At 34.6% G+C, this 11,739-nt stretch overlaps 1 protein-coding gene across 1 annotated transcript; it reads right to left on the bottom strand.

Moving 5' to 3' along the window:
* Positions 1 to 3,575: 3,575 nt before the first annotated feature.
* On the bottom strand, positions 3,576 to 6,760 carry LOC143460652 (uncharacterized). Its single transcript, XM_076958246.1, has 7 exons — positions 6,566 to 6,760; positions 6,095 to 6,409; positions 5,676 to 5,802; positions 5,064 to 5,263; positions 4,813 to 4,941; positions 4,528 to 4,629; positions 3,576 to 4,446 (listed from the first exon to the last, which is right to left on the bottom strand). Exons 2-7 carry the CDS (start codon positions 6,155 to 6,157, stop codon positions 4,132 to 4,134), a joined length of 936 nt encoding a protein of 311 aa, XP_076814361.1. The 5' UTR covers positions 6,158 to 6,409; positions 6,566 to 6,760; the 3' UTR covers positions 3,576 to 4,131.
* Positions 6,761 to 11,739: the final 4,979 nt, after the last annotated feature.

The raw sequence follows: 11,739 nt of genomic DNA, 5'->3' as shown, positions 1-11,739 counted from the left end.
TTCTTGTGTTATAATTTTCAAGTAACGTCTACGAGGAACTGAGAAAATATTTTCAAATGTAAAATTTTTCCCGCGGTAATTGGGTGAAATAGTGACAGACGAAAAATTAATCATCGGCAATATGAACATATGCTGTATTTAGACAAACAGACGGCTATAATTTCCTTCTGGAAATATTACCGACAATGTACAAACCGGTTTCTGACATAATTACTATCAAATTTTTCCCATTGTCAAAATAATGCTAAGCAGGTTGGGATAATTACTTACTAGTCTGTTTTCAACACTAGCAATTTAGTAGATTTATCTTATACAATATTTAAGGGTAAAGGCGTTGTCCAAGTTACATTACTGTAATTACAATGTGTAACGCTTATAAACATAACGTCGACACGGGGACACAGCAGTTGCCAACGTTACAATTTGACATCAATGTAGCGAGGTACGACTGGTATTGGTGCGTCATCAGGTGCCTGCGGTTGCTGGTACCTACACTTACCATTGCCGGTATTTAGACACTAATAAGGGCTAATTGCAAAGGTAAAAAGGGCACCCCTGCTGACCTATTCTATTTTTTTAGCATAAAGTCAACTTGTGGAACTTTATTTATGCGTTGCCCTTTCCTACAGCCCTTTATTATATGCTTTAACAGACGTGTGGCTTGCGTCAAACTTATGTGCGATCGTGACCCGAATAAAAGGTTAAAGTTAATTATGTCGTCTTGAACACTTCTACATCGAGTTGTACAATCTATACAACCTAAAGAAATCGACGTGCACTGAAGATAGCACTCTCGATATAGCACTCTCGACATAGTCTTGCCAACTTCGGAGAAAGAAAATATTTTACAATGATTTTATTTATAATGCTTGAAAGCGATCTTGTAAGTATTATGTTCGCTCTCTACGTTCCAATCATATTTACCACAACAAAACCAACAAAAGCCATCACATATGACAACATGTCTGAAAAATCGAATAATTTAACTGAACCGAAATCACTCCTATACTGTGTATTATGTTTTATCCAAATATAGCTTGTTCAATTAGTTTTGTGTGCTATATGAGCTATGTAGTCTTGTGCTGTATCCGGCCGCTGATTCAATGTTGGTCTAATAGCTGTTACAGAGAAGCTCTTTTGAGCATTCATTGTTAAAACGGCAGCGATCCGGAAACATACTTTCAAACAACAGCCAGCAAAAATATGAGCGATTATTTACAATGTTCTCAAAACGTTTTGACATAAAATCTATGCAACGTCATCAGTTTTTGTCAGTATGTATCGATTACGTATGACATGACGATGTATTACAAATATTTAACTCCTAGTAATCGCTATACTTTGCACATTTATCCAAACAATCAGCAACACTGCCAGCCTTAACAGACGATATTTTAAATTTTTCTTTTGTTGACCGTTTTAAACCCAACGAACATGAACAGGAAAAAACTTACATAACATTTACAATTTGGTAAATTTTATGATAAGGTGCCAAAAATGCAAAGGCTAATTGAGGAGTCAAAAGTTAAAGCGAATGTTTGCATATATTTCTAGACATAGTTTAATTGTTTTCTGCTGTTAAACATGTTAAACGCAAAGGACATGAACTGCAAGAAAATCTTACATAACACTTCCAGTTTGGTAAATGTTATGTTTAACAGTTGACCAAAATATGAAAAGGCTAATTGAAGGACCACAACCTAAAGCAAGCCGAAGAAAAGAAAAAGTTCATTAAAAGGACAATAAGTAAGAATGGGTTTACAACATTTGCACAAAGATAATATTTTTATGACAAAATAAATGCTACTCAAATCAATAAGCATGTTGACGCGAGGTTCGAAAGTCCAATACAAACATTACTGAAATGTTGTTGCCTGCATTTGTAATTTTGTATCATCCAAGATTTACTGTTCTATTTTTCTGCTATCTTCATACAGGCAAAATAAACACAACATGACACTATATTTCTCTATAGGAAAACTTTAACGTATTTATCTACTTTTTTAGCTTAAAACGTTTTGACGATAAAATCACGAGAACACCAAATATGTCGGAAAGAGAGACACGATACTTATCTTTGCAGCCTCATCCTACGGAGCCCGAGGATAAAATGCCAAGTTAAGTCAAGCCAAATAGCTTGTCAGGTATACATGATGAACTCAGGGTGGTCTCAGACAAGCTATTGTAACCAGCACATTGTTTGCATGAGCTAATCTGTAGTCCGGACTTGTAAACTCTCTGGCCGGAACATGTAAAATTATTTTTAACAATGTTCTATCTACCAAGGAAACAGGGAACGTATTCAAGAAAGATTTATGTAGCTGACTTAAGATTTTCTCTTTCAAATATATGTTGGCAATTTAGCAAACCCCAAAAATATACTTGTAAAAACTGTATTTGTACGCAGATGTAAACAATATAGACTAGGACTTCACAATTTTACCATATTTATCTTTAAGGTTATATTTTTAAACATTTCTGTCGTACTGTCGTAACGAGAACAAGATGAGTTACCATGAAAGATTAACACTTGTTTTTTGGGCACTTTGAAGGAAATAATTTAATACGGGATTTTAGCCATCCTCAAACTCTTTTAATTTCAAAGATTTTAATTTTCCAAAGATGACAGTTAAACTTTACCTTATAAGTTTACTTTAATTAATAGTGCAAAATAAATTATTAATTGTAACACCGAATCGATTTTCGGCCATTTTTAAATTGTGTCAGATAAGTTTGTAACCTATTTTCTGGAAAAGTTCCATTCAATTGTTTATGTGCAAGTTTCAGGAAAACGTAGATTGTAACGATGATAATGTTGCTGAGTACCTTTGAAGTGAACAGGTAATGTGAAAAAGGTGATATAGCGCACCTACAAAGCCAAAGATCCAAACTTATTTCAAGCCTCAGATACGCCTTGTATTTGCTTGTGATAAATATTGTATGTTATCAAAACCCAAAACAAAAATAACATCAAACGTTTTGTCTAATTAAGGAACGTTTGTTTATACTCATCTGCTGCTGAGTCACACAGTTTTACGAGATAAATACGAGATACGAGATACGAGCAGTTGATTCATACATGAAGATACTCACAGTATACACACCCAAATTTGAATGACATTGTTTATATATATATTAAACAAATAGTTTTAAGCAAATGCTTTTTTATATCTTTTGAAGTGTATAACCTTTTTTCAAAACAGTGTGTTTATCGTTAACCAAATTTTCCCAAATTGACGTATAAACCCCCTTTTTTGTCACTTTCCAGTGATGAAAATTAAATCACTTCGTTACTCGCCATGCAGTTAATGAATTCTGTTGAATCGTGTTCTTCTTGCGACCTCTTGTGGTTATATAATATGTAGATTTTGTTGACAACGTTGATCAACAAAGTTTTGTTATTTATTAAACTACACTGTTATTTTGTTAAACACCACAATTAAACACGAAAAGTGAGGCCAAAAATAAACACCTAAAATGGTTACATGTTTAAATCGCACATGTTTATTCTGTTTGATGTTTAAATGTTGTACATGTTTACTAACTAGGTGTTTATTATCTGATGCGTATTGTCACTTACCAGTCAAAATTTCCAAAATAGCTTTTATTACAGCAGCGCAACAGAAACAAGGCAGGTACTACCATGGGCGCCGGAATTATTTTTGGCAGGGGGAAAAATTCTAAAAAAAGGGCACTTTTTGAATGTCATTTTATTGGCAATTTGCGCCGTCTCGGATTCCTGGCGTTTTATTACAGAAGATATATTATTGCTCATTTATCACTTCCAACGTAAATGCCTTTACACTTATTCACATATCTTTAAAAGAAAATACATACACACAAGATTAGTAGAGACACTTTAGCAACGAGTGACTCAACATCAAGTCAAATAAACTGCACTTACTAAAGAAAAAAAAAATCAAAAAATTGCTTGAAATGAACACATCATGCAAATGAAATAAGTTAAATCTGCTTTGACGTTAATTTTTTTGTTAATCATAAACTGCACAAAATTTCCCATACGCCCCTTGGTGGTAAAGAAAGAAAGAAAAGGTAAGGGGGCGATGGGCTCTCTGCCCTCAGGCGACCGTGAGTAAATGTGCTGCAATAAGTTTAGTGTCAAATCATTGCTCACAATGTTCCATGTTCATATTGCTTCTCAAAGAAGATGTATTTGGAAGACTTATGATAACCAGACAGACTATCCTTCAAGAGATGAGCTTGTAAAAAACCCAAAATAGGGTAAGCCTTTGGGTATTGCAATTGCCAAGCATAATAACAACCGATAAGTTGCATTAAATAGCCCAAAACCACCCTCGAATCGTTGTTACATCTGACATGGATCGAATCAGCGACAATGAATGCTTGCATGGTGCCAGCTTCGTTGTAAGAAACAAGCAAACTTGACGGTGTTTTCTTTCTGGAGTTTAAACTAATCCGAAATGCCTTCAAAAATTAAAACAAAAATGTCAATGCATACAAATTGTTCTGTAAAGCCACCACTTAAATAAAGCAATTACAACTCACATCAACAGTCTGAATTGTATCAAAAAGATTTGTTTTGCGAATTGGCTGAAGTTGTTTTTGTAACCTTAAAAAGAGATTAAGTTCTTCCTCTGATGATGGATCCTACGACAATCATTTTGTTAGGTTGTTACACCATTTCAAATGAATCTATATTTCCCTCAATAGATTCCAAATGTCTCAAGATCTGAACACATTATTCTTCAACAAAGCATAAGCAATAAACTAACACACAAACAACCAACTTTGCTTTTCGTTAATTGCTGGATGAATGCTCAGATTGCTCACCTCAGTCTCATGGCATTGCCGCTCAACATTGCTGTTAAATATGTTGTCAAGTGTGGTTAGCATGCTTACATAACCCTCTTCAATTGCATTGTAATAAAATTTATAACCGTTTCTGAACTCTTCTTCAATCTGCATAATTTATCATCACAACAATAACCATGTTGCAGTTTCTAAACATGATTTACAACTGCAATCAAAACAAAAGCATCAAAATCTAAAACACCTTATCATAGTTTCTCTCAAACACTCACAAAAGGCATGTGACCTAATAATGGAAACTTTTCAATTATTCCACTGACGCAACCATCTTTCGTTAAACTAATTGCTTCTTGTCGAAAGACAGCATTGGCATTAAATGCCTGTTTTAGTTGACCATAGTCCCATTCTGATTCTTCCTTTTCTAATTGTTGTCTAATAACTTCTGCCGCTTTTTCTTTTGTCCATTCTGAATCTACAGTAATTACAAATATAACACTAAACAATATAACTTATATTTTAAAACAATAGTGAGATGTAGTAATTAGTTAAGATTTTTGATAGGGTATCTTTACTCAGCCTGAGCAACGTCTTTGGACGACTCCAACACGATTCCTGCATTTTCCATACAAGCACAATTTTTAATTGCTTTTTGATTTTTATAACGTATTGCCCAACCCTGACACTGCTCACCAGGACCATAAGAGTAAAGGTTAATAATGCCTTACCCAAGAACATTCAAAAAGTAGTAACACTGGACATTGACAATAAGCTGCATTGTTGGAACCTGGTGCTAAACCAATCCACCACTGAAGCAACACTTATTGGCATGTGCAGTCTACATCAAAATTAACTCAATACATCAAAAAAATTTAATTCTGCTTCACCTGCCAGTCTTTGCAGCTGAAGGAAACCTAATGATGAGGGTCGTTTACTATGTGATGACACAGGTGGATGTCTTTTCTTCCAACGTAAATTTCTAAGCTTTTCCGATAACTTTCTAGAGAAAAAGCCCTTAAAGAAACAGTTTACTATAAATTGTTATAGCTTACGAAGTAAAAAAATATTTTATAATGTAAGAAATTTATCATTACAGTGTACTGAAAACTTTTGCTTTAGACTCCATACATAACTAACTTTCAATCACTAATTATGTCTTCATTCTATACTAATTTTTAATTCATTAAAGCAGCAGTTTTCAAACGTTTTTCCCTCAAAGCACATCCCCCACTAAAGTTTCACAAGAGACAAATGTAGTTGATTCAACAATTTTCTTACTACTAAATTATCAAAATTAAATGTTTACCCAAGGTTTTGCTGTAGAATCAGAAGTTCCAGGAAAGTTTAAAGAGGGGTATCTTTTCAGCATTTGCTTTCCAAATGCCTCATACTCAGACTTGGTCTTGATATCACCATTAACTCATAAAAAAGAAGCCGTTTCTGCGACAACAATATGGAAATTTCTTTTGTCTAAGACAGGTGCAGCAAGGATAAGCTCAACTTCTTCTTTGAATTTAGGTAACACTGTGTTATGGCTCTCAAAAGCATTTCCATCACCCTCACAAACTTCAGAAATAACTTCAGTCTCTCTGCTGTTTGAACAATGTGATTCACATGACAGCTGGAAAGATAAAGGAAAAATTATTAGCTATAACAGTAATTTAGCTTTGAACTGTCACCGTATTATTCCTGATCTTATTCAAATTTTGAAAAATATTAACAGGTGACACTCCACTACTTCTAGACCACTAGACTAGACTACACTACTCTAGACTACTTCTGTTTGCATTTCCATAAACACAGGCAATTTTTTCACTATTCCCACTTTCCCTGGATACATCAAGTGTAAATCACTTTCAGTAAGTTTTTTAAAGGCAAGTTCGTCGACCTCGTTCTCTGCAAACATGAAAATAATTTAAATTCAAGGTAACTAGAATTTAATGAAAGTTGCAAGCAATACAGATAAAACATGATCAATTTAAAAACTTTTGATACTCAACTAAAAAATAGTCACTTAAGTTTTTGCAAGTTAAAAGCATGTCGACGATTTCTACAACACACTCAAACGTTTACTGTATTAAAAAGAGTAATATTTCCAACACATTGATCGATGCATTATCTTGGGAAGTTGGAAATACAGTAAATTAAAAGTGTAGCAATGTAATTATCTAGCTGAGCCTGCAAACATGGCTTCACTACTGTATAAAATAACAAAGCATATTATTTTGGAATACAATCTTCTCCAAATGACACTGGAAGTAAACCTAACTCAGATAAATAGCTTTTAATTAAAATATACATTGTACGTCACCAAAGCTCCTTCGTAGCACATTACAAAGAAAGTTTGTTGTATTTAGCAAAGATACATTATGTCATATTGTGTCCAGCAGGTGTTAACTACGCTTAAAAAATACAAAAACATATAAATATACCCTGGAAAATTTGTAAAGTAAGCGTATAATTCAAATTTTTTCCATCAAAAGAACAATGTTCTGGCTAAAAACTTGGAGATTGTTTACAGACATCTTAAATTTGGTGTTTTTAAGAGGAAGTTTGGGGGTTCTAGATTAGTTTTAAAGCTATAATCGTTAACAACCTAATATTTCATTTGGATACCATACAATGTAGTTTTAAAAAAGTTGTCTTCATTCATTTCTATTTCTAAGCAAATAGGTCATGTCGTTCAAACTCGCGTTCTTAACGACATGATGACGAACCAGTTTTACTGTTTTAGAACTGCCAATTAACCGCAGTATTTTAGCAATATTAAAACCTTATACCAATTTGGAAATACCAGTAGTTAATACCTAATAGACTTTGATATTTTTACGAATCCGAATCTGCGGACTTTCAACTTAACAAAACCACTGATGACGAGCAAACGAACCATACATAACTTGTCACGATGTTGATGAATGAAAGAAGGTAAATTACTAAAAAATTTTCAGCAATTCCACTGTTGGTATGATCGATCGATTTAGGAATAAACGCTTTGTGGGTTTCTTATGGGACAATTTTACACATAAAGCATTTTAAAACTTCTGGTATCTTTGTTTACATGATAAGTGATTTGTTGGTTAAAATTTAAGTACGTACGTTACAACGTAATCACTTAGTAGGCCTACTACTAATATACCAACATCTTTTACAAGACCCCTGACTCAATTTTAGCGACGAGCTCAATACAGTCTTTATCTGTCCCTGTGTGAAATGCGCCAATTCAAATATATTGTACCCGGTTTGCGGTTCGATTTGGAAAACATATTTTCATGGCACTCAGGTAATTTCGCTTCCAGCCCATTACCATAGTTGCAAGCGTCACATAGTGGCAAGGTCTACATCAAACCCGACATCAAGTTCGAGTATAATGACATTACTTTGTCATAAGGACTTTCTATATTAAGGTCTTCGTGTGTGTGTGCATGTAAAACTTACTCTTTCAAAATAACGAAAAGTTAAAAATTCAACAATTTTGGTATCAATTGACCAGCACAAGTGTATTTCATAATGTTGTTAGCTACGAAATTAGCGATACTATCTTTGTGGACCGTCTTCGTCGTCTGGCAACTAACAGCTTTAAATCCAGCCCGCTACTGTTTGTTATCTTTTTAAAATCCATATAGGCCTACCCTGTGCCAAGTAGACAAGAAACACCAAGGCCGACCAAATTTTGAAAACCTAGTAATCGCAATATCGGTTTTACCCAATTTGACGCGGCCCGGGAAACATAAATTTTCTGTCCAAGTTTTAAGGGACCACAAATAAATGTCCGTTCTGTCTTTCTTTAACAATCATTGCTACTTTTGAGAATCTCACGTGTTAATTAGTGCAAGCAAACGAAAGGCGGTTTTCAAACTGATTGAAAATGTCTTGCATTCATGTTATAGGTACCAATGAAAATTTTTTAAAATGGGAACCCAGATACATGGAAGTGAATGGGACCAAATGTCGGTTCAAATTAATTATGACGTCATAAGTCCTTACAGCCTAAATCTGAAAAATTTCACTCCCAATCATGCCATCTGGCCTAAATAAATCAATGAGTGCTGTCAATCATATCTGGTGCTTTGCTATCAATTATATCATATTGTGTGCTCCCAACGTAGTAAAAGTTAAGGTTAAGGGTTAATGACAATAATGATCATAACAGACCTTGGAGTTGTAGTGAATCCAATTTTTAGTTAGATTTAGTAAAAGAAAACTACGAGTTTTTAATGACAGAATACAATCAGAAAAAGACGAGAAATAAGGTGAATAAAACTGGGCGAAAATTACCGACGCCGATGCTTGAGGTTATTATTTGAATTATGAATAGGTACCATCAAGCTATATCTTTCCAATTTCCCAAAGCTTTTACGAACTACAATAGATAACGATGTCCGCAGCTACCAAATTTGTCTTTGGCCGAGATAATACGTGGTTTTTAGTATTCAGTAATCATAACGAACTCTTCTTGTGTACGATTCGTTATTTCCGAGCATACAGACATACCAAGTTTTGTCGAATTCTTTAAAAATATAAAATAACGAAATTCATTATTTATCGAAGAGCATGGCATGACCCATCTGGTCTCTGGAAGGTTGTTTTGTCGGAAAATATGTCCTTTTTTAAATTCGATTATGTCGTGCACTTAATAATAATAGTTAATAATTTATTCATAGCACGGGCTGTGGCAGCATACAGTTGTTAGTTAATATAATATTCAGTATAAACCGTGTTGGCGCCGAAAGATGGTAAGTGAAATTCAGTTTCTTAAAAAAATATTGCTCTATAGTTATGTATAGCAGTTTATACTTGAACAAATTACTTTTAAGCATTGTGAAAGGGCGCATATACAAGTCAAAGTTTTAGAAATATAATGACAAGGAAGAACTAGGCAAAAACGATCACCTTTTTAACAAACCAAATTTAGCAGCCTTCATGTTTGTTGTAAGGCTGTAGGTGTTTTATTGAAGATTTTAACGTGTTCCTGTTGAACAGAAATGAGTAGAATAGTAGACCTAAAGTTAATCTTTGAAAAGAAAAATACGTGCAATTATACATAACAGTTAGTTATAGGAAGTCACAATGTTTCTTACGCTAATGCTATAGCACCGATACGGGCTTTTGAATGTTTGCGTAATGACGGTATGAGTTTAGACTCTTCCCTTGATCGATCTATCTTTTGTGAATAATCCTCTATGTTAACAAATAAAGCCATGATAACCTTTAAAAGGAGGTACGTTTTGTGACATTTCATGATAATACCGCTAATATTAAGCTGTTGAATTGGCACTAAATGAATTGACCTATAGGTAATTGACATGTCCCTTTCAGTTTGTCGCTTGGCTAGGTCGAGGTCTCGCTTTTATTATTTGCGCAAGGCTCAACTCCTTTAGCATACTAAGCATTTACCGATTTCCTTTAAATGAGCCCATGTTTACCCTTCAAATATCAACGTGACGACTATTAAGAATATGTGTCACTTCTGTAGACGAGTCAAAACTGTCAGCTTTTACTTGGCTGGGATCTGGGATCGTTAGATAAGGCAAGACGCAACAGTGAGGTAACAATGCGGCATTTTGTGAAATACGAGTTGATGTAACCAACAGCTCAATTTGCAATTAGCTTTCAAAACAATTTTCTTGTAGGATGTCAGGTTGAATTTTGGTAAATTTTGGTAAAAATCTGTGCTTGAAAACGAGTCGGTTTCAAAACCTTAGTAGCATTACAGCATTACATTACACTCAGGGGTGTCAAACTCAATCACACCAGGGGCCAAAACTCAAAACTTATTTAACGCCGCGGGCCGTAAAGATAAAACTTGATTGAACGTTTCGTGACACGAGTACATGAATTGAAACAGGCAGAGAAACAACACCAAATTTTTCATGTTTTTGACAATTTTTGACTGGGCTAGTTTTGATTATTTTTCTCTTACGCCATTATGTTTCGTTCATCTCCTTGCAAAAGCATTAAAGAATTAACAAACAATAAAGAAAAAAAGCAGCCCAGATTCAAAGCGTTAAAATAAATCTATTTATTCTATCGTATGGTGGGGCAACTGCTGTGCTGCTGTATTGTGTGATTTGTTATAATCTTGTTTCTTGTTTGAAAAAAGTAAGTTATACTGTACAATGTTCTCGAGGGCAGGAAGTAGTTCAATGTATAAAATAACATTGCGGGCCAAATTTGATTCTAAAGCGGGCCGAATGTGGCCCGCGGGCCGGGATTTTGACAAGAAAGCATTACAGCAAGTCGGTTTCAAAACAACCTACAGAATTCAATTTACAAAGTGACTATTTCAGCGTTAAGTGTTCACGCAGTTCGTCCTAAAAGGTATGTGGTTAGGTTAGGAGAACGGTCATGAGGTACGAAAAACGTTTATGTTAGCTATGTACGGTTTATTTGATAGAATTAGAAGAAAAATTTAAGTTAGGTGTAGGTTAGTATATTATGTTATACCATTTAACTGAGGTTAACAAGAATTAATCTTGGAAAAAAACCTCCGAGTTTGCGTTTGTTTCTGGTGAAATAGTGACAGTCATCAGTTATACAATACAAACATAGTCTTGCATCAGTGTTTCACTGCTTTGGCCAGGAAATAGAACTTTAAGTTCGCTTTAGATTTATTGGCCATGTTAACCTGGTTGTCTTCTATCGTTATATCATTAATACCTTGCAATGCACCTTGCAATGTACCTTGCACGTTATAACCTTCCGTGCTTGGCCGCCTTTTCTGTTCGTTGATTGAATTGTTTATGAGCATATTTCTTGTTATATTTTCCTATAACGGGGTTAGCACTACTCTTTTCGCTTCCCACAGTGAACAGGGACAGATATATGATGCAACATTACACGCCCGTGGTGCAATTATCTTTAGTTCTCTAAAGTTCCCAGTTCCGACGAACAGACATATCTCAACACAGTTAGCCTATTTCTCAGCAGCAAATTGAATTTCAGGGAGCAAGG

The sequence above is a fragment of the Clavelina lepadiformis genome, chromosome 5 (genome assembly GCF_947623445.1).
Source record: "Clavelina lepadiformis chromosome 5, kaClaLepa1.1, whole genome shotgun sequence".
Taxonomy (NCBI): domain Eukaryota; kingdom Metazoa; phylum Chordata; class Ascidiacea; order Aplousobranchia; family Clavelinidae; genus Clavelina; species Clavelina lepadiformis.
The sequence above is the reverse complement of the archived record's forward strand: the minus strand, read 5'-3'. Positions and strand labels throughout refer to the sequence as shown.